The 22899-nt window shown below is 44.5% G+C and overlaps 2 protein-coding genes across 8 annotated transcripts; one reads left to right on the forward strand and one right to left on the reverse strand.

Annotated features, from left to right (window-relative positions):
- Window positions 1-1860: 1860 nt before the first annotated feature.
- C6H9orf43 (chromosome 6 C9orf43 homolog) lies at window positions 1861-18625 on the reverse strand. Of its 7 annotated transcripts, none has more exons than XM_032635315.1 (14): window positions 18497-18625; window positions 15600-15799; window positions 15346-15496; window positions 11978-12035; window positions 10326-10417; window positions 8648-8714; window positions 7736-7890; window positions 6913-7063; window positions 6476-6536; window positions 6146-6204; window positions 5608-5695; window positions 3302-3381; window positions 2565-2622; window positions 1861-2343 (listed from the first exon to the last, which is right to left on the reverse strand). In XM_032635315.1, the coding sequence occupies exons 1-14, from the start codon at window positions 18499-18501 to the stop codon at window positions 2132-2134; spliced, it is 1437 nt and encodes a 478-aa protein (XP_032491206.1). In that variant the 5' UTR covers window positions 18502-18625; the 3' UTR covers window positions 1861-2131. The 7 variants fall into 7 exon arrangements, with proteins under 7 accessions (XP_032491206.1, XP_032491208.1, XP_032491207.1 ...); XM_032635317.1 differs by lacking the exon at window positions 18497-18625 and adding an exon at window positions 18145-18343; XM_032635316.1 differs by lacking the exon at window positions 18497-18625 and adding an exon at window positions 18021-18112.
- On the forward strand, window positions 18456-21384 carry POLE3 (DNA polymerase epsilon 3, accessory subunit). Its single transcript, XM_032635329.1, has 4 exons — window positions 18456-18889; window positions 18990-19075; window positions 19426-19544; window positions 19817-21384. Exons 1-4 carry the CDS (start codon window positions 18824-18826, stop codon window positions 19987-19989), a joined length of 444 nt encoding a protein of 147 aa, XP_032491220.1. The 5' UTR covers window positions 18456-18823; the 3' UTR covers window positions 19990-21384.
- Window positions 21385-22899: the final 1515 nt, after the last annotated feature.

Raw genomic sequence — 22899 nt, forward strand, 5'->3', positions numbered from 1 at the left:
CAAAATATGTCATGATTCAAAAGGTAACTCTGGGGCTTCCCTGGTGGCGCAGTGGTTGAGAGTCTGCCTGCCGATGCAGGGGACGCGGGTTCGTGCCCCGGTCCGGGAGGATCCCACATGCCGCGGAGCGGCTGGGCGCGTGAGCCATGGCTGCCGACGCTGCGCGTCCGGAGCCTGTGCTCCGCAACGGGAGAGGCCACAACAGTGAGAGGCCCACGTACCGCAAAAAACAAAACAAAACAAAAAAGGTAACTCTGTACTAATCATCACAACTTAAACGAATGTTCCAATTTCTGAGTAAATTTACTATAGTTAGACCTTCTCTAAGTCTTCAGATAAAATGAGCAAATTAAAGCTAAGCCCTGCCCATCCTCAACCCCACTAGTGACCACTGGAAATCGGGTTTGCTCGGGAGGACAGGTCTAAGGGTAGGCTAAGGAGAAGTGGAAAAAGTTGTAAATTTTTAAGTTAGCCCACAGGAGTCATTCTGCAATGTAATGTACATTTGAGAAATAATTATTTTCAGAAAAACAGCCTATATAATGCCTCTTGGATTCCTTTCATCGTGAAGATTCAGCTAAATACGGTTCAGTCTAGTAACACAAATGATGTCATGTAATTTTGATTTGGCTTGGAAAAGATGGAGAATGGACAGGCAGCAGTTTTAGCTTTCTAATTTGGTCTGTTTTGAGACAATGTTAAAAAAAGGTAGAACATTTAATCTGCCTTTCTTGTACGAACTGTACTTAGGGTAACCAAATAATTGATGAGGGGTAAGCTCCTCTTTACAAAAAGTTCCCAGGCCCAGCCCAGAGTTCCACTTCTTGCCTCACAGTGCAAGGAGCTCCACAAACAGCTCTCCAGTGAAACTAATGAAAATTATTTTCATTTATTTAAGTCTCTGGAAATGGCTCTAAGTGCACACAACAAATGAAGAAACACTTGTTCAAGAAAAATCTACAAAACCTCGGTAAGAACTGCAAGAGTCTACGGTATGTGACCCTAGGCCCACTCCCCCGTCCTTTCCCCCCACTTCAGTGGGACAACTCGACTCCAGACTGCTGCGCCCAAGGATGCAGGGCTCCCTCACTCCCTAGTTCCAAGTCAGAGGGCTACTTTCCAGGAGGAACAGAATGTCATCATTTCTCATCCTGCCCCTAGCTACCTGTCGCTGAGACTAAGTTCTATGAGTACAGCCCATAGGCGGAGTCTCTCTTCTTCCACCCAGACCCTAACTGTGGGAGGGAAGCTCTACCTCGGGTAGAGCTGCTGAGAATACTGGGGCCCCAACTGCCCTTACCTCAACTCATGGGGCATGGAGCCCAGGCTTTTATTACCCAAATCTAAGGCCACAACAGCGAGAGGCCCACGTACCGCGGAAAAAAAAAAAAGGTAACTCTGTACTAATCATCACGACTTAAATCCTGAGTTTCCTTATATTATTCTTTTACGTAATTTTGAAATTTTTCTGTACTAAAAAGTTTAAGGACAAAAACATTTTTAGAAATCCTTCCAAAAACCAAGTACAAGCAACCCTGAGACTCTGAAATCCTGCGTCTTTATGAACATCACTGAAATTTTCCCGTAGACTCAGTACTTAGGAACTGGATCCTTAGACTCTTTCAGGTTAATATGAGTCCTCTACCACACAAAGAATACTACACATAACACACAGCACAATGAATGTTATTTGATAACGATGCAGATGCCATCCTCAAAATAAACCATTTCCAGGGAATAAGAGGAAAAGAAACACAGTAGGGGTTCCCACAGGCCAAATTCATCTTCCTGTAACTAGAAACCTTTCAGTTTCAGAGAGGAGATAAAAGTGACCCAGAAACAGAGAAATGAGTCTTTTGATAAGCAGCAGTTGCATTTAATCACTAAAATTATCCTGGCCCTAATGGAAGAGAAAGAGTCTAAGTTAGAAAGGGGTGGGGCTTTTTCTCCCTCGCTTATTTTAGAAGCAAGTAGAAGTGAATGAAGAAAACAGAATCCCTAAGGTCAGACCCCGGTAGAGGCTCCAGGAAGTAGAAGTCCCCTCTCCTTCTTGCCCTTATGTCCAAGGTCACTGTCCTCAGGAATCCAAGCATCCTGCTCTGGAATAAGGCTGCCCCATGATGCCTTCCGCCTATGCCTCCAGAGACTCTTCACTCTGTGCCCCAGAGGGTTGGTTCTCCTCATCCTCTTCATCAGTGTCCTGAAGAATCCTCAGCAGTTCGAGCTCAGGGTTCCAGCCTGTTCTAGAAGTACTGTTTGGGGTCCTCTCTTGGGCTTCCAGCAAAATCTCCACCTGAGTCCTGACGTCCTTGTTAGTGCATTCTATTGTGGATAATTCAGGACCTAAAAAAAGACCCAGCCATTAATTGCACCTGTAGCCTTCTCCCAACTAACTGTGAAAAATCAAGAGAGAAAGGAAGGGCTGGAATGTCTTTAGGACCCTTCTGAGGGATGAGAGCTCTGCCCTCCAGGGAGGTGAACCATCCTGGTCAGCACAGGTTCAGCTCTCCCTGTCCTCAGTCACTTACTAAGGTTCCTCCACCCTAGTATCTTACTCTTCCTACCGGGGAAGGAATCCAGGTTTTTCTTAGTGCAGTTCATCTGTGGTCTCTCTGTGGAATCCTGAAATTCATACGTGTAAGGAAACTTGAATCAGGACTTTAGGAAACAAAGGCCTTTTCTAAAAGATGCTTTTCTTGGAGAAATTAATATCTAAGACAGAACAAATGCCGCCTCCTGAGATCGAAGAGAGAAGCTCGTGTCACGCATTCTTTGACCTCCAGGCTGACCAGATGAAGCCAGAACCCAGTTTCCCCCATTTCCAGCTGTCAACTAAGGGTAGATTGCCTCCAAAGGTGGCTGCCAAGAATTCCTCCCATTCCTGTATGCACATGCTGTTCTTTCCATCAAGAGATGGAGTTGATTTCCTCTCCTCTTGAATCTGGCCTAGACTTGTGATTTTTTTGACAAATAAAATGTGGCAGAAGTGATACTGTTCCAGTTCCAGGCCCATCCCTAGGAAAGTGCTTTCATGAGATTACTATGCTATCAAGAAGCCCAAACTAGCCACATGGAGAGGCCTCATAGAAGAGAACTAAGACAGTCTGGCCAAGAGCCCCAACCCAGCCTCCAGCTGAATGCCGCTGCATGAGTGACCTTAAGCAAGACCAGAAAAACTGTCCGGTCAACCCACAGAACCATGAGAAATAGCAAACCACTATGGTTCTGCTTTGGGGTGGTTTGTTATACAGTGACAGACAACTGAAACAGCCCTAGCAGAATGGCCCTCAGACACTCTCACCTGTTTCAAGGTGCGGCCTTCTATCTTCACCTGCTGCTGCTGTTTTTTGTCACTTTCCCGACCTGGTAGAGTTCTGTGACCTAGTGACCACAAAATCAATGCAATTCTCTTCTTATTGGTATTTCATACCCCATTGTTGGACTTCTAGTTGATCCCTAGTCTACAGGTGACTCCCCATCCAGGACAATGCCGAACCTTAGAGGCAGGTAAAAGGGAGTTAAGCCCTCTGAGTTCTACGTGTGATTCTGTTGACCTGGGACTGTGACCACACCTATTACAGAATTAGCGATTAAGATAAAGTCCGTATTAAAATATCCAGGATTCCTCCATGAAACCTAAGGGGCAGGTGCCTGTACATCATAGTAGCAAAAGAACCTCTAAGTCTACCTTTTCAGTCTATGAATACTGCTCTTACTTTCTTGTGCCATCCCTATGTACCTATATTGGCTTCTGAAAATGAACATCCTCCCTCCAGAAAAAACTCTAGATCTATGATTCTTTTGTATCAGATGTTTCCCCAACTAGTCCCTAAATGCACTTATTCTTTCTTTCTCAGTTTCCCTTTCTTTAAATGAACATCTTCCAATCTGCCAGCAGAGATATGATGGTAAAGGGAACGCTAATCAAGGACCTCCCTTGCTCGGCACTTGTGTTGGCTCCCTAACAGCACTAGTCCTCACCTTAGCCACACACTGGAAGCACTGGGGCATTCTAAAAACCACCGAGGCCTGGATACTAACACAAGAAACTCTGATTTGACAGGTCTGGGGTGCAGCCTGGGTTTTAGGTTTTTAAAAGCTCCTCAATTGATTTCAGGGCACCGTTAAGGTAGAGCATCACCGACGACCACTAAGGATAAAGATCAAACATCTCAGCAGGCTCTTCGGCCTGATTTACCTCTCTCCCTTAAACACCTGACCCCACAGCCACGTCAGACTGCTCAATGCTCCTCCCTGCAGCCATGCTCCTCCAAGATGCCTTTACCCAGCCTATTCCTGTTTCCAGGAATTCTCGTCCATACTGGGAAAACTCTCACACATATTCAAGATCCAATGCAAGAATAACCTCAGGACTTCCCTGGCAGTCCAGTGGTTAAGACTCCATGCTCCTAGGGCAGGGGGCACGGGTTCGATCCCTGGTTGGGGAACTAAGATCCTGCGTGCCACACGGCGCAGCTTAAAAATTTTTTACAAAAAGAAACAAAAAATCATCTCTTTCATGAGGCCTTTCTCAGCTCAAGGAAGACAAGCCACTGCTCTAAGAACACAATTCAAAGGGCCCCCCAGTCATCCAAGCAAAGCTGCTCTTATTGGAGGCATCAGGAAGAGGAACAGAAGGCACCAGAATGAAACTCAGGGACTGGTTATCACCCTGGATGCAGGGCTAACCTTGGACAAGTACCTCTGCCCCAGTTCTGTCTACCTCCCATGTGAAGGTCAGGAGCCTTCTTAGATCTTCATGTTAGAAGACACTTTAGGTATCAGAGAGCTCAGTGGGACGGGAGATAAACCAAGAACAGCATCCTTCTTAGGAAACATCTCACCCGAGCCCTCAGTGCCCCAGGGTTGCAGAGTGAATTCTGATGATTAAACAGTTAATTTCACATTACAGACAGCAATGTCCAGTCTATTTAGGGCAGAAAAATCTTCCAAGGTTTAGGGGGATTCTTTCTCCCCCCCCCTCCCATTCTGCACTCAAGCTGAGAAACGTCAGAGTGACCAGGGCAAGTATATCCTTCAGCTCAGACAGGATAAGAACTCCAAAAAGGGGAATCTCTTATCTCTGGCATGAACACCATAGGAAAAGGATCGCCTGTCAAGAATTAGCCCCTGCCTGCTGGATGGGGCTAGATAGTGTGAGCCCCCTGAGACTTTAACCTATGGCTGAGAAGCGGCTGACTCTGCTTGCTTAGAACTCTCACGGCCCTCTGGTGAAGGACCCTGGCTCTTCCCTGCCTTACTGGCCGATGGGCCCTCAGGGCTCTTCTCTTCAATAACCTGGGCTAGCTCTTCATCCTCAAACCGCTGCCTTTACTAAAGTAGGACCTGAGGCGAAAGTGACTCTGACTCATGTTCATGGTCATCTCTCAAATCCCCATGTGAAGCAGACACCTGGACCAGCTCGCTTGCTTAGTAAATATTTGATGGAAGGATGATACACGGTAGACCAGCCAAACCAAAGCATTCCAAGGGGAATTCCGAGTGCCTGATAAAGGCAGGTCCTCAAATGATAAACGTGTTCAGCTTTTCCTGTCCTCAGCTAGGTCCTGGGATTCTGTCACTCCCAAACCCATACACTCTCCTTACCGCAGCATGGGTCATAAGCCATGGCACTTGAACGTTTATGCGAGGTGTTGTGGCTCCCTGGTTCACTCTTGGATTTCTTTTTAGCCTCCTGAAACCCACATGAGGGGGAACTGAATTAGGATTTTTGGAAGTGAAGAAACCTTTTCAAAAGGGGTTTAAAGGGGGCTTCCCTGGTGGTGCAGTGGTTGGGAGTCTGCCTGCCGATGCAGGGGACACGGGTTCGTGCCCCGGTCTGGGAAGATCCCACATGCTGCGGAGCGCCTGGGCCCGTGAGCATGGCCGCTGAGCCTGCGCGTCTGGAGCCTGTGCTCCACAACGGGAGAGGCCTCAACAGTGAGAGGCCCGCGTACCGCCAAAAAAAAAAAAAAAAAGGGTTTAAAGGAAGGGAGTTAGTATCTATAACCATACAGGAACTTTGCATCTACAACCAGCAGACACCAGGGAGAATCCCATCTCTCATACATCCCTTCCTGCTCCAGGCACCACCCACTTGCTCGAATCCTAGCAGGTCCTGGGGGTCCCCTCACTGCCACTCTACCTGTTTCCCAGTAGCTGTCTTCACCTTCCTCTGCTGCTGCCACTGCTGCTTCCTGTAACCTGGTGACCAGAGAGCCAGCTCAATCCTCTTCTCCCTGACAGCTCCCACCCTTCCGCGGGGCTGCTTGCTGTGCTCTGCTACCCAATGGTGACACTCTCTCTCTGGTCAGGACCAAGCCGGGAGTGGGTGCTTTTTGAAGCTGCAGTTTTCTGAGTTCTACATGTGACCCTATAAGACTGTGGCCACAAACATGGGACCAAGATCAAGTATAAGAAATGTGGGCTGACGGCGAATGGTACCTGGAGATCTAGCAGCACGAGAAAAACCTACCTTCTGTTGTCAGGTTATAATATAGTTTCTTCAAATGTTCAGGATATCTCAATGCTGGTCTCTAGAGGAAAAAAAAAGAAGAAAAGCTCTACTGTAGGTCTTTCCCTTTCCCAAAATGTATCCCCAAATGCATTCATACAACTAGTCAACAAACATTTTTTGAGAAGCCAATGTGTGCAGCATTGTACCAGGGGCTCTGGAGAGGGGAAAGGTGTGGAAAGCAAAATGCAGAAGAAATAGAGAATGCTGCTCTCCTAAAACCTCTCCCTGTACATTTGCTTTCACCTACATACAGCCCAGCCCTTCTATGGGGCCTGGATCCAGAGTGGAAGGATAGAAGAGAAAGAAGAAATAGAATGTTAACTCCTCCAGCCTTGAGGAGAGATGAGTTTGGACTTGCATACAGACTTCTTCCTCTGAGGTTCCCTAGCTCTTACCTGCAGGGTGAGGCAGTGCACAGGTAAATGCATCTTAGCAGAAATGGCACCGTAAGGTCGGCTCTTTTCCAGGGGAGGTTTCTTTTTCATCATGGCCAACTGTGTCTGCATCTCCAGATGAGGTATGGTTTTCCCTTTATCCAGCAAGAGGCTGCAAGGAACAGAGATGGCAGAAAGTCAGCAGCAGCTCTTCTTGGCTGAGGAGAAAGAGATGAAAAGGCTCCAAATGTGAAAACATGTCCACTCTGGGCCTTAAAAGGCCTGTACCAACAGGTGCTCATTCGGTAATGGCTTTGAGATGCAAGTATGATAATTGTAGCTGAATGGATTAAGTGTTTACTATATGTCAGGCTCATGTGTTTTATACCACTGAATCGTTACCACACCCTAAGGACAGGTATTATTATCCTCATTTTTAAAATGAGGAAAATGAAGATGAAAGATTCTAACTAAATAGTCAAAATTCACAAAGGCGGTAAATTTCAATACAAAATCCAAAGGTTGTCTCGCTCCAAACCACACATCCATTCTGCCTCCCACTTACCCGTAACTCATCTACAGTAAGAAGAGTATGTCTACCTCCCCGTGGAGGTTTAAATGAGAGAAGATACGCAGTGTGCACAGGGCCTGGCAGATGTAAGTGTACTTAATAAATGGGGGTGATTACTGTCATCACTGCACACTAAGTCCAAGAACTCAGTGACCAAGGAGGGTGGCAGTTTTCTCCCCTCCCTCCTCAGAAAGAGCACACTGCTTAGACCCTTCTCATCTTCTGAAGAAAAGAAGACGCTCTGCTTCTCCCACAGGCTTACATGGTACTTACTCCTTCAGTAGATCCTGAGGTAACATGTCATACTGGTTCCATAAAGGTACGCGTTCTGAACTTAGTTCTTCAAACAAGTGTACTGGGGAGGGAGGTGGCACAATCATCCCTGGAAGTCCCAACTGTGCTTCTGTGTCCCGAGATGACTTGTGTTTCTGGAAGAGAAATGATGGAAAGAACTCGCTGAAGCGCTCTCTTCAATGCCACTTTGTCCCATCAGCATTCCAGCTTCCCGGTACAACGGTGCCACGGGAAACTCTTGTTTCCAGACCTACTCCAGCATCCTCACCTCCTCTACACTACCAGACCCACCACATTTTTCCCAATCTGGCTCTTCAATCCTACTGTTGAATTCAGAAAATATGAGGATTAGCTGTTTTGTGTCATTTTTTTCCCCAAAAGGTTCTGAACAAATACTTATTGGCCAACTATGTGCCAGGCATAGAGCTAGGGCTGGGGATTCGGCAACAAACAAAATGGGCCAAGACACTATTCTCCTGGACACAGCAACCTGCCAGCTCTGTGACTTACCCAAGGCTACATTTACCCAATAAATGGCAGAATTAGAATTAGAAGCACAGGTCCATTATAACTTCTAGTCTGTTGAAATTCTATTCCCATCACAATGAAAATTAGCTTTTAATCAACCAAAAATTCCCTCTGAATACCCAACAGTTCCTCCTAACATCTCTTCAAGGTGTTCTTTTACTTTCCTACAAGGAGGAGGTAGGGGAAAAGAGTCTCGGAGTAGAAGATGGTTTGGTAATTATTCCTTCCTTAAGAGGGGTTTTCTTTGGCAGATTTTGTTCGTTTAAAGAGAGAATGGGGGGATGGGGAAGATACCTGAAAGGAAAACAAAAATAAACTCTGCGGAGTAATATCATGAAGGTTTGGCCAAAACAGCAAACTTACCCCTGTAGATTTCTTTCTTTTCATCTCCCCATCCTGGCTGCGAATAGTATGCTTCTTCTCAGCTGGACTTGAAATAAGAATAACCACAACTTATTCCCAGACATCTTAAACAGAAACATCAGGGATACGTATGAATGATGAACATGAAGATTTCCATCCTCCATTCAGTACTCTAAGACGGCTGGCTGGGAAGCCAGGGGTACCTGCTTCCCAGAGGCTGCTAAAAACAAGAACCCCACCCCCACCTCGCCCTCACATCTGAACTAGGTTCCCCACCGTTCTCTCATACAATCCATTTACTTACTTTCATAGTATTCATCCAAATTAGCAATTAGATACTTAGGTGCAGCAATGTCTATAATGTCTGAATCCCACCACCACCGTAAGACTCCAGGAGGAAGGGACAAAGTATTTAGTTCTCCACTGAATTCCACTGCTAAGCACAGAGGTGCTCAAATATTTTTTGCTCTGTCATCTCCCTCCTCCTTCTTGCCTGGAACACAGATATGATGGCTGAAGCTCTAGCAGTCAGCTTAGACTTTGAAAGCCCCTAGAAAGCACCTAAGAAGATGGAAGCCATGGGCTAAGGATGATGACCCAAAAAGCTAGAAGGAGCTCTGGCTTCTGGTTACCTCATGGAGCTGACATACTAGCCCCGGCCCACCCAACCCTGGGCTTCTTTTACATGAAAGGAAATAAATCCTTAGGGGTTTCTTGTTTACACCATATATATTCACACACAAAATGCATAAAAAGAAGCATACACAGGAATTTTTTAAAGAAAATAAAGTCTCATCATCTCTAAACAGTCACTCAAAAAGAATCTGAAAGCCTCAGCAGTCACGAAAGAAAAACCAATTTCTTCCAATGATTGCCAATATTAGCAAGCCTTTGGACCTTCGCCAAATGATGTTTGTCACGCTTGCTTTGTACACAAGCTCTATATATATGCTATTTATTTTGTACCAGTGTGCTAGTCCTTAGGGTTGAGACCAAAGATTCACAGCTTTCACTGAAAACTTTTTTACTAGTTGCTGATGGCTAATAAGAAAAACTGATAGTCAGAAGGCATTTGTTTCTTAATCAAACCTCACAAATACATTAGGCCCTATCTTGTATGCTATTTACTGTCAGGTAGAATTTTATGTAGAAAACTCCCAAAGCATGAATCTCAAAGTGTACTAACAAGAATTCCAGTGTAGCAAGAGGCAAATACAAGAGACCATAGCCTTCTGCTCTGCTTGACCTCCTGCTTCTTGCAATGAGGTAGCTAAAAGCGAGGTTACAGGGGACTTCCCTGGTGGCACAGTGGTTAAGAATCTACCTGCCAATGCTGGGGACACGGGTTCGATCCCTGGTCCGGGAAGATCCCACATGCCGTGGAGCAACTAAGCCCGTGCGCCACAACTTCTGAGCCTGTGCCCTACAGCCAGTGCTCCCCCACAAGAGAAGCCATCACAGTGAGAAGCCCACACACCGCAATGAAGAGCAGCCCCCGCTCGCCACAACTAGAGAAAACCCACACGCAGCAACGAAGACCCAACACGGCCAAAAATTAATTAATTGATTAATTTTAAAAAAGAAAAAAAAAAGTCACAGAGAGAAGATCTGTAGAGTACGATAGGCATTTGTAGAACACAAGAGTTGAAGACTCCCAAGTTCTCGACACGATACTCACCTCATATGCTTCTCTGGGATCCAAATTACATCCATATTTCCTACATCTTGAGGACAAGGAAGTTGTGTCTCATTCAAATTTAGCACTGATAGCTAAGAGAAAGATATAAAGCCTGTGTATGTACTGGGATAAGGACTGAATCATCATGCTAACCAAAAGGTATGGTGGTTCAGAAGATGGTAAGAAAAAAAACATTTCTGATCCCCAAAATATCTTCATACTGCTCCTCAGAGAAACTAGGTATCAGTAAAGGTACTCTGCAAGAGTGAGCACTGGTAAGTGTATAGTGTCCCCTGTCTCCCTGCCACATTAGGGTAGCATTTAGTAACTCCCAACCCCACCTCATAGGAGGATACCTTGGGGCTTACCTAAGGGAACACTACTCATTCTGCCCACTGCACTACAGAGACTTAGATCCCCTGCAGATAAAACAACACAGTCTGGGAGCAGGGAGAGAACCGATAGAGGCAGAAGCAAGTTTTCTACTTTTACAGCCTGTCTACAATTATAAGCATCTACATAAAAGTTAAAGTCATAAATTTTTTCACATTTCACTATTTAGGATCCTAGATTTAAAAGGAAATCGTATAAATCATCTATTCTATACCTCTGGCAGGATTCAGGCAGGGAAAAAAAAAACTATTAAAAATAAGGTTGTCCCCATGAAAAGGAACTAACTGGCTCGGGGGAACAGAGAAGACCTTTTTTGCACCATAAACCCTTTTATGCATTTTGAATTTAGAACCATGCGCGTGTATTATCCTAGACAATTAACTTAAAACTAATTGAATCTAACCCTCTCATTCTGAAGAGGTCAAAGAGGTAAGTGATTTGTACATTCATCTTTTCAAACCCATCTACCCTCTCTTGGTCCCTTACCCTTACTCTCCACCACATGAAAAGTGAAGGATCTTATGGGAAAAATATAAGACATCCAGTAGGACTGCAAAAAATTGTAAATCTCTATTGTAGACAAGTAGAAGGGTTTTTTCCTTCTTAAAATTTAGCTCTTCTCCTAACTAGCTGTGCTTCAGCAAATCACTTCCTATCTGGGCCTCAGTTTCCTCAACTGTAAGATATATGAGATAGACCATAGCAATATTCTTCAAACTGCAGCTGCAACTTATTCATAGGTCACGAAATCAAATTTTGTGAATCACAGCCTACACTGTTTTAAAATGAAATAGAACAGGATAGAAAACTTCAGAATATATTGCTCATAGTTACGGTAAAGACTGTTCCATGATATTTTGTTGTAAAGTGTATCTCTTACCATAGGTCATAGCTGAAAAACTCTGAAAGTCATGAGTGTAGACGATCTTGAGGCTTATTTTAGATCTGACATTCTGGCATTCTAATTTCCCTGTATTATGAGATGACAGTGTCTACTTAGTAGCTGAACATGCTCTATGCAGGACAGAGATAGGAAATTCTCACCTATGCCAAACTACCTCAAATCAATCTCTAAAAACAGTATAACATGTAAAGGCATCAGCACAGAGCCCAACACACAGTAAGGGCCCAATATTAGATAGTGATCATCACCATTATTCAGATTATAGTCATCCTGAATGTTAAATAAAGGCAAATATTTTATTCCCACTAGTAAAGAGAAAATGCTGAGGAAGTACCTTTTTTAATCTGTGACTTACTTTGGGAGATCTGTTAGTACGGTGTATTAAGTCTCTGTCAGGTAAATCCTTCCAAGGCCTAAAAAATGAGTTTCCAAACATGAAACAGAGTCACAAAAGACTTAAGTGGAATGATAAAATTAGGGCTATGAGGAAAAGCCTCTTACTTATATACAGAAACCCTTGGGCTTAATTCCTACCAAATGAATGTAGGGTCTCAGCATCGCCTTAAGTTTTGTTTGTTTTTCCTGGAACAGCTTCCAGACGTTGCACATTGCAAACACTTCACAACTATTTGTTGCATCAAACTGAATTCATAGCCTATGTGCTTCTCTCTCCAACTACAGATAGTTACATCACCATCGACAAAAATTTATTGTTACTTTGATGTAGATGTTCAAAAACATGCTAAACAAAATGTGGCACAGACATACAATGGACTATTTTTCAACCTTAAAAAGGAATGAAATTCTGAAAAATGTGACAACAGGAGGAAGCTTGAAAACATTATGCAAGGTGAAATAAGCTAGACACAAAAGGACAAACATTGTATGACTCCACTTATATGAGGTACCTAGAATAGGCAAAGGCATAGAGACAAAAAAATTGAATAGAGATTACCAGGGGCCACAGGGAGGAGGGAAAGGGGAGTTATTGTTTAATGGGCACAGAGTTTCTGTTTGAGATGATGAGAAAGTTCTAGAAGGGGATAGTGGCAATAGTTGCACAAGACTGTTGAGTGTACTTGATGCTACTGTACACTTAAAAATGGTTAAGGGCTTCCCTGGTGGTGCAGTCGTTAAGAATCCGCCTGCCAATTCAGGGGACACGGGTTCAAGCCCTGGTCCGGGAAGATCCCACATGCCACGGAGCAACTAAGCCTGTGCACCACAACTACTGAGCCCGCGTGCCACAACTAGAAGCCACCGCAGTGAGAAGCCCGCACACCACGCAGCAACGAAGACCCAGTGCAACCAAAAATAAATATTTTTTTTTAAAAAAATAGTTAAAATGGTCAATTTTATGTTATGTATATTTACCACAGTAAAAAAAAGAATATCAACCCTTCATATTTTCATATCATTTGTTATTTTATTTTTTTTTAAAACATGTTAAATGTATAAATGAATGAATATTGCAAAGAGGTATAAGATAAAGACCTGACTCCTTGGCCGGATTTATCAAGTCCTCCGAGACACAGGCCCCTACTTTTTACTCCAGCTCCCCAGCCTCATCTCTGACCATTCCTGCTCTCTGTTCTAGACACAATGAGCTACTTTCCTGATATGTAAACAATTTCCTCTTGCCTCCAGGCCTTTGCATGTGCTATAGTCTAGAACTCTCTTCCCATGCATTACCCACCTATAAGCCCCGCTTCACTAGGCTGCTCTGCTTTCAGGTCTAGGCACAGATGTCATCTGTACAGAAGACAGTGCCCTGGGCTAGGAGCCCTACCTGTGTGCTTTCACATACTAAAGGGGCACTCCTCTCACCACACACATCACATTGAATGGTTCTTTGTCTCCCCAACTAGGCTGAAAGCCCCTTGGAGGTAAAGACCATATCTTGTTTACCATAATACCCCCAGCACACAACAAAGTGACCCCACTAAGATATATTTCTGAATTCAATGAGCAACTAAGCAAATGATGTCATAGTCTGCTTTGACAGGCCCTGACTGCAAGAAGCCACCATTTTCTCAGCGTTCAAGTCTCAGAAAACCAGAAAGTAGTCCTACCCTCTCCTATACTACCTTTTAGCCTAAAAGAAATCATCAAGCGCTGCTTAAATCAAACAGGAATAAGAAACCACTATAAGGGCCCCCATTAGTGTTTTGATTCCAGGCAACAGGGCCTTTGAATTTTAAGTCTACGTTTTCCACAGACACACGTCCCTTAGTTTCCAACATCAGCAAGTTCTAACTGGGCGCCTAGACTCTGCAGGAGATTCAAAAGGAAACCACTGCTTCTGCCTTCGAGAGCTTACAAATAATTTCATACCTAAAAATAAAAGATAAGAAAAACAGCATATATGGACACAGTTTTCTCAAGACCCACAGAAGCTGATGAGATCCTCCCTGTTATGAGCTCAATTGTGTTCCCCAAAATTCTTATGTTAAAGTCCTAACCCCCAGTATCTCAGAATGTGACTGTATTTGGGGACTTCTCTGTGGTCCACTGGGTAAGACTCCAAGCTCATAATGCAGGGGGCCCAGGTTCGATCCCTGGTCGGGGAACTAGATCCTGCATGCGTGCCGCAACCAAGAGTCCACATGCCACAACTACACAAGTCTGTGTGCTGCAACGAAGATCCTGTGTGCCACAACTAAGACCCAGCACAGCCAAAAAAAAGTTAAAAAAAAAGAATCTGACTATATTTGGAGATAGGGTTTTTAAGGAGATAATTAAGGTAAAATGAGGTCATATAGGTGGGCCCTAATCCAATATGACTGGTGTGCTTGTAGGAAGAGATCAGTACACAGACACACACAGAAGGAAGACAATGTTAAGACACAAGGAGAAGATGGCCACCTACAAGCCAAGGAGAGAGGGCTCAGTAGAAAACAACTCTGCCAATACCTTAATCTTGGACTTCTATCCTCTAGAACTGTGAGAAAATAAATTTCTGTTGTTTAATCCACAGTCTATAGTACATTTTTTATGGTAACCGTAGAAAACGAATACACCCTCCCCTCTTTTAACCAACTCCTACAAGACAAGTAAGAATACTTTCTTGGACTTCCCTGGTGGTGCAGTGGTTAAGAATCTGCCTGCCAATGCAGGGGACACGGGTTCGAGCCCTGGTCCGGGAAGATCCCACATGCCGTGGAGCAACTAAGCCCGTGCACCACAACTACTGAGCCGCACTCTAGAGCCCACAAGCCACAACTACTGAGCCCACGTACCACAACTACTGAAGCCCGCGTGCCTAGAGCCCATGCTCTGCAACAAGAGAAGCCACCGCAATGAGAAGTCCATGCACCGCAACGAAGAGTAGCCCTGCTCGACGCACCAGAGAAAAGCCCAAGCATAGCAACGAAGACCCAATGCAGCCAAACATAAATAAATAAATAATTTTTAAAAATAAAAATAAAAAAGAACACTTTCTTTCTGTTTGCCACTAACTATTCATCACTCCTTTAAGTGAGGGTTTGTTTGGGTTTTTTTTTGCCACGCCATGCAGCTTGAGGAATCTCACCTCCCCGACCAGGGATTGAACCCGGGCCACAGCAGTGAAAGAGCCGAGTCCTAACCACTGGACCACCAGGGAACTCCCATTAATGTTTCATTTTTAATCTAGCTTTCTCAAAGTCTACTGCATGAGCAAAGGAAGTTAACCCAGAATTTTGAGGTCATAAGCCCTTTAAGGAAGATTCCATGATAATTTACCTGCATTGAAATTTGGAGTAAAACTTTGAACGTTGAGACAATAAAGAGTGAGCCTTGGGGAAGGTAAATCCTGATGAATGACCACAAGCAAGTCTCTTGGCCTGGAAGCAGGAATCTGCGATGTTTACAATGGTGAGCACTGGGAGTCTGTCTGAAAGACCAGACCAGAGGAAAACATGTAACATGTCAAAAGGGAGCCAAACAGAAACAATTCAAGGATCTTGTATGGAAGGAGACAGGGATGGTTAATTCACCTTCAGCATCCGGAGGAGATTTGCGGGAGGAGTCCAGAATTCGAGGGTGGCCCCTCTCAATTCGGCGGAGAGTTGCCCAGCATTGTGGATGCTGACAAACAGCCAGGTCACAGGTAGTTTCATCCCACTGGCTTTTATCTGGCAAGTCCATAGCTACAAATGGTTTAGGACAAAAGCCAATCTTGCAGCTTTCTAGCCCTCTGGAAAAACAATCACCACATAATTAGGGAATACTATACATTAGCCATGCAGTCCAGATATTAATTTGCACTCAAAGCGTGAAATATTTGTTGAACCATATAGATAAATGGTGGTCACAGGATAATTAGGAATTGGGTAACAAGCAAGCATGAAATTATCTCAGCATGGAGTAGAGTAATAAGAGTTTGGGTTCAGACTGACTCCAGAAGGTCTCCTAACTGACCATTTAAATTAATAACTGAGCGACCTGAGATTTAACCAATCTGCGCTTCAGTTTCCTCAGCTGCAAAATGAGGATAAGTCTATTTCACAGGATCACCACAACAATTAATTAATGGACATTAAAAGTTCTGGCACAGGGCTTCCCTGGTGGCGCAGTGGTTGGGAGTCCGCCTGCCAATGCAGGAGACACGGGTTCGTGCCCCGGTCCAGGAAGATCCCACATGTCGCGCAGCGGCTGGGCCCGTGAGCCATGGCCGCAGACCCTGCGCGTCCGGAGCCTGTGCTCCACAATGGGAGAGGCCACAACAGTGAGAGGCCCACGTACCGCAAAAAAAAAAAAAAAAAAATAGAAAGAGAGGAAAAAAGTTCTGGCATATAGTTCAAAATAAATATTAGCATCCTTTCCTTTTCCCCTTCATTAATCATTAGGGAGAAGATGCCACCATCTCCAAAAAGCCTTATCAAATTATAAGTAATGTACATAGCACTTGAGTATCCTCAGATTTTGTTATACACAGGGGCTTCTGGAACCAATCCTCTGTGGATACTGAGCGACGGCTGAGTCACAGAAGTGCTTTAGATGGCTCAAACTTTTGGAAGAGATGCTTCAATTTTCAGTATGCTCCAGTTCTCACTCAGGCAGCTAAAATACCCACCAGAAATGAATGGGTTTGCTCAAACAGCAAATCAGTCGACCCACAGTTGCATCAGAAGCCACTGGCTTTTCATTTACTGGCTGTATGCTCTTGGGCAAGTTACTTCACCTCCCTCAGCCTGTTTCCTCATATAAAGTAGGGAAGGGGAAATCCCTAAGTAGCATCATAGAAGCATTAAATAAGATAGTGTACTTTTATGTATGATATACAACAGGTGCTCAATAAATGTTATCTTTCTCTCTCTAGAAATGTTTTAGGCAATCAGTACCACCTGATCCCTAATAACTTTTTAAGGACAGTGTCCATTTCTTTTTTCTTTTACTCAACACATTTATTGACTACCAAATATGTGAGGGGACCTGTTATGGGCATAGAGAACAATAAAGAACAAAGTAAGTTCCTGTTCTAAAGTGCTTATAATTTAAACCAAAGATAGCAAACTATTGGCCTGGGATTGCACCTGGCCTATGACTTGTTTTGTTTGGCCTGCACTTTGAGCCATTACGCAAAGATGAAAATAGTCCATAACGTCCAGATTGCTGGCTCCTCTTAAAAATTAAAATATCTAACAACACAGGGGCCCAATTCCAACTAGATAGCAACTGGCTGGAGCTGAGCACTTCCTGACATCTTTAAACCAGGTGTATTCTAGCCAAGTGGACAGTTCTCCCATCAAACCCTATAATCTCTAACTGAAGCAGTTTCAGTTGCCATTTATCATCTCCTTTGCTGTTGTTTTTTTTTATAATAGGGAAATATTTCTCCGTGTTCATGTCACTGTCAAAAACAGGAAAACTATGGGTGACCTGAGACAGCAGGTTTCAAGAAAAAAAAGCGTTTCTGCTTTGCGGGAGTGAGGACAATTGCTACAAATGTAATAGGAAAATCGTAGAACTCAAAAAGCCACTGCAGGGACTTCCCTGGCAGTGGTTAAGAATCCGCCTGCCAATACAGGGGACACGGGTTCGAGCCGCGGTCAGGGAAGGTCTCACATGCCGCAGAGCAACTAAGCCTGTGCGCCACAACTACTGAGCCTGCTCTAGAGCCCATGAGCCACAACTACTGACGCCCACACTAGAGCCCACACTCGTGCTCCGCAACAAGAGAACCACAACTAGAGAAAGCCCGCGTGTAGCAATGAAGACCCAACGCAGCCAAAAATAAATAATTTTTTTTAAAAAAGCCACTGCAAAACCATGGAAATGTTTTTTTACTAGGAAAGATTCACGATAAACAATTCGATGAACTAAAAAGCAAATACAATTGTAAGAGGGTTTGTTTTTGAATGCGAATATAATGTTACATTATTCTTACAACCGGCTGCGTGTTGCCCTTTTGTTACCTGACCAGCCCGAATTGAGCCCCGAGGTCTAGTCATGCCCATCTCTATGTCGCCAGCCCTAGCACGGTGCTGGCAAAGTAGTGTGCGTTAAAAAAAAATTTTAGGTAATAGTTTTTCTTAATACCATTACTACAAGGTCGAGAGGGCTAAAAACATTAGAGGTGGCCATTTGCGCCGGCAGACTTGAAAAAAGTTTTCCCGCTTCGTTCCGGAAAAGGGAAGTGGGAGAATGCGGCCTCGGAGGGCCGCGCTTCCGCGAAACCAAAGCGGAAGCCAAGCGGCCTAGGCCCACAGAAAAACGCCACTCTTCGACCCGCGGTGAAGTGAACGATGGGCCCAGCCTCTCATCGGGAGGAGCCCCGCCCCACCAGCTCAGTCCACGCCTCCGTCTCCCACGCTAGCCACCAGGCTGCGACGTCGCCAAGGCAGCAGCGCAGAGCACTATGGGAAAGGGACGGAAGCCCAGTGAGCCATACTTCATTTGCTAAGCAAGTTCCAGAGACGGTGGTGGCGTGAAGCAGAGAAACGAGCCTGGGAAGGGACGCCAGGTGCCGGTGAGGCCGGACGGAAATCCCTCGAGCCAAGACCATGGCAGCGTGCAAAGCTCGGAAGCACCAGCCACTGGAAGCGGAAGCTGGGCTGGAGGAGGAGGAAGGTTATGGCGCGCGGGGCACTGTGGGACACTGTGTGGGCAACGAGCGGCGCGACGGAAGCCTCGTTGGGTCAGACCGTGGCGACGCGGGAAGTCCGGACGCTGTAGCCGCCTGAAGAGGAGGTCCGAGGCCTGGGCCCCGGCCGCGGCAATGGCGGAGAGGCCCGAGGACCTAAACCTGCCCAATGCCGTCATCACCAGGATCATCAAGGAGGCGGTGAGCAGCTCCGGCTGGCGGACGGGCCAGGGGCGGACGAGCGGGCAGGGGAAAACAGGTCCTGGGCCGGTAGCTTTGCTCACCCGCGCTTTTCTCACAGCTCCCGGACGGTGTCAGCATCTCCAAGGAGGCCCGGAGCGCCATCTCCCGCGCCGCCAGCGTCTTCGTGCTGTACGCCACATCCTGGTGAGGCGGACAGAGCTAGCCAGAGCTTAACTGGGCATAAGGCGTAAAGAGACCCCCCCACACACACACTGGTTCGGAGTTCGTGGCCTGGAGCCCGCAAACCCCAGGAATTATGTTCTACCTCAGTGGAGGGAGGTTCAGAGCCCTCGTACACGTCTTGCAATCTCTGAAACAAAATAAGAAAACAGTAACTTTGCTTTAACCCTTTTGTACAGGTAAGGGAGGGACTTACCGTGTCACAAAAATCCGTGCATGCAGGCTTTCTCTTGCTACTTCTGGGTGCTCCTTTTCCCACCCACTCCGTACGCGGCAAGAGGGCATCTGACAGTCCTTAATCTTTCTTCTTTCAGTGCCAACAACTTCGCGATGAAAGGGAAACGCAAGACACTGAATGCCAGCGATGTGCTCTCCGCCATGGAGGAGATGGAGTTTCAGCGGTTCGTGACCCCGTTAAAAGAAGCTCTGGAAGGTAACTACCCTTTCGTTTTCTCATCCAAGTAGATGTTCATCCTGTATGATCTGCTCACCTGGCCCTAAGTCTTTATCAGCTGGGGTGCCTTTAAGTCTGGTAAGCAAAGTATTGGTTGCGACTCCGATGGCAGGCACCACCGCATAACTGTTTGTGGTGCTGGGCGGGTTATTTTTCCTTCTGTGCCTCAGCTTTTCCAATTATGCAGTGGAGTTAGCTGCTGCAGTCTGGTTCAGCCTTGCCTCCTAACTCCCTCCCCTTCATCCTTACAGCTTACAGGAGGGAGCAAAAAGGCAAGAAGGAAGCTTCAGAGCAAAAGAAGAAGGACAAAGACAAAAAAACAGATTCAGAAGAGCAAGACAAGAGCAGGGATGAGGACAACGATGAAGATGAGGAAAGGCTGGAGGAAGAAGAACAGAATGAAGAGGAGGAAGTGGACAACTGAGAGGATGGGGAGACGCAGCTCGGAAGGTACCACTCTGAAACGCCGTACACGTTTGTGTGAAGCATTTTCGTGCTGGGCGGAGTAGTCTTAGGCAGAAGATCGAGATAAAAACTGAATTATCATCAGAATTATCATCAAAACCAGCGCTTCCCAGACTCGGAGCATCTGAGTAGCGGAATCCTGTTTTGCTTAATCAGTATCAAGGTTATGACTTTTTGGCAAGAGAGATTCTGAACAGCTAATTTAATTGGTCAGTTTGATCTCTCTTGTTTACTTACACGTATAGTTAGGCAGCTGTTGATCCCCAGTTCCCTCCCCACCCCCCAAAAAAGTAATAATAACTTCCATGCTGCCGACTGTGTTCCAGATCACAGAGGCAGTCAAGGCTCAGGAAAAATTGGGGTTCGATCATGGTCAGCCTATTCGATTGTACAGTATTTGGCAATACTAGCTTATTTCAGGTGATCAGAATGGCTTAGCTTTAGGAAATTACTATAAGGGTTCGAGAGAACAATGAAATCTTTTCTATTGTTTCCTCACTTGACAGTAACATTAACTGAATTTTGGTTTCTACAGACTCACTTGGCTTGGACCCCTTCTAAATTGCCTATAGGCATGTTACCTGCTTGGGTGACTATGTTCTCAGCACATAACGCTTTTAAATCAACAGAGTAGAATTAGTCAAGTAAGGTTGCCAACGTCTTACTCTTGTAAAACATGGTTTAGTCTTAAATGCACCTCACTGCCTGCGACTGTACAGCTTCAGGATTTGTTGTCACCTCCTGGAAGGTATAAAATTCCAGGCTTTCTCTTCTTGTAGTCCATCTCCTAGACTTGTGACTTGGCTTTTCATTATTCCAATTCATGACAAGTTCCAGACTTTATTTCTTCTAGGCACAACTTTCTCCCTCTGTGCTTCTCACCTCCTGTCTCTGTTCTGCCTCTCCTCTGCTCCCCATTCCCACTTTCTCTGTCCCTCTTTTTCTCACTTCTCCCAATCCAGGAACTTGGATGACCTGCTTAATATCCCAAAGTGTGGTTTCCTCTGATTCCCTAGTTCTAATCTCATGTCTTTTAAAAATGATTTTGTAAACCTCTCTGAACCATAAGGGAAATCTGATGGTGCTCAGGAATCTAATTCCTCCCCTAACCCATCCCCTTTAACTGCTTCTGAAGTATCTCTGTTAACCTTTCCTAGTTTTCTTCTCTTTCCATTTGGTGCTTCGAGCACTTTTTTGTTCGTCTCTAAGTTGAGTGCTTGGAGGTTGAAAGGTAGTGAAATGTAGTGTGACACTGTTAATTTGTTAATACAGTGGAAAGTTTGTTGATAAATGAGTGAAGAACCTTGAGAAAATTATAATGCTTTGTATAAATAAAAATTCCTGTTAAAATTGATGACTCCTCTTTAATCCTTGTTTGTAAGTTTGCTTTTGGGGAGGACCACTGATCATGCTCTATACAGTTCTTGGGGTGTGGACTGAGCCAGACCCTTATAAATATGGGATCCTGCGTCACCTTGGATGACCAGCAGATGCTGCTCATTAACAATCAGGGGCGCTGCTGCTCTTCAACCACAGTGAGAACTTCCTAGGGCTGTGCTGGTCATATACATGGTAGATGCTCAACAACTCCAAACATTTATTGAGTCCCTGCTGTATTCCTGGCACTGTTTTAAATGCTTTCAAGTATTAACTCTTAAATCCTATGAAGGAACACTGCTGATATCTCCATGATTTCAGCTATGACACTGTATTACCTCTAGATTATGTAACTGTTTCAAATCATAATTCACAGATAGATACACAAGCCCAACGCTCATTAGGTCCAGTGGCTTTTTCCTTCTCCACAGCAGAAACATCGCTTCTTTTTTTTTTCCTGTCTCTCACATTTATATTTCTATGAAAGACAAAGCTATTCAATATATTTCTTATTTCTCCCTTGAAATTTATATTGATGCTATTTCTACAAGTTTGTTACAATGTCACAGTATATGTCTCTGGAAAAACAGCATACACTGAGTCCTTCATAGTTGGTTATTATACAAATGATTTTTTTTTTAAAATACACTGAACTTCAGTTTTTTCATCTCTAAATTGGCAGTATTAATACCTACCTTAAAAGGAGAATTTTGAAAGATAACAAGACTTTTAGCACAGTGGCATGTACACAGCGAGGCCTTGTTTTTATTTTTGTTTTTCTCTTCCGTACATATTTTCATTTCCCTTTGAATTAACAGAGCAGCTTCAGAATAGGAAAGAAATCATTTTTATAATCTTGTCGAAGATAATCTGTTTTCTTTCATAATAGTAGCCTAAGGAGAATGTAAAGTCTGGATACATACACAGCATAACATTTGTACTCTGTGTGATAAAGACTAATCTCTGGCTTCTACTAGACATAGGCACTGTTACCAAGTATTTGATTGCTTTTGGAGCAGAAGAATATTATTTAAGGATTACCAAAATAGTTCAAGTTTAACTCCAGTTTGCTCATTCTATATTAATTTCTAATTGTGTAATTTTTTAATTTACGTAATATTGATTTATAACATAGGTTTCATGTGTACAACATTCTGTTTCTACTTCTGTATACTCTACAACATGCTACCCACCAAAACTTTATTTTCCATTCATCACCATACTGTTGATTCCCTTTACCCATTTTTCCCTCCCCCTTGCCCCTCCCACTCTGGTAACTGCTGCTGGGTTCTCTGTAGGTTTGGTTTGGTTTGTTAATTTATTTGGGGTTTTGTTTTAGTCTTTTATGTTCCACATATGAGTGAAATCATACGGTATTTGTGTTTCTCCACAGGACTTATTTCACTTAGCATAATAACCTCAAGGTCCGTTCATGTTGTCACAAATGGCAGGATTTCATCTTTTTTATGGCTGATTAGTATTCCATTGTATA

The sequence above is a fragment of the Phocoena sinus genome, chromosome 6 (assembly GCF_008692025.1).
Source record: "Phocoena sinus isolate mPhoSin1 chromosome 6, mPhoSin1.pri, whole genome shotgun sequence".
In the NCBI taxonomy this organism is placed as follows: Eukaryota; Metazoa; Chordata; class Mammalia; order Artiodactyla; family Phocoenidae; genus Phocoena; species Phocoena sinus.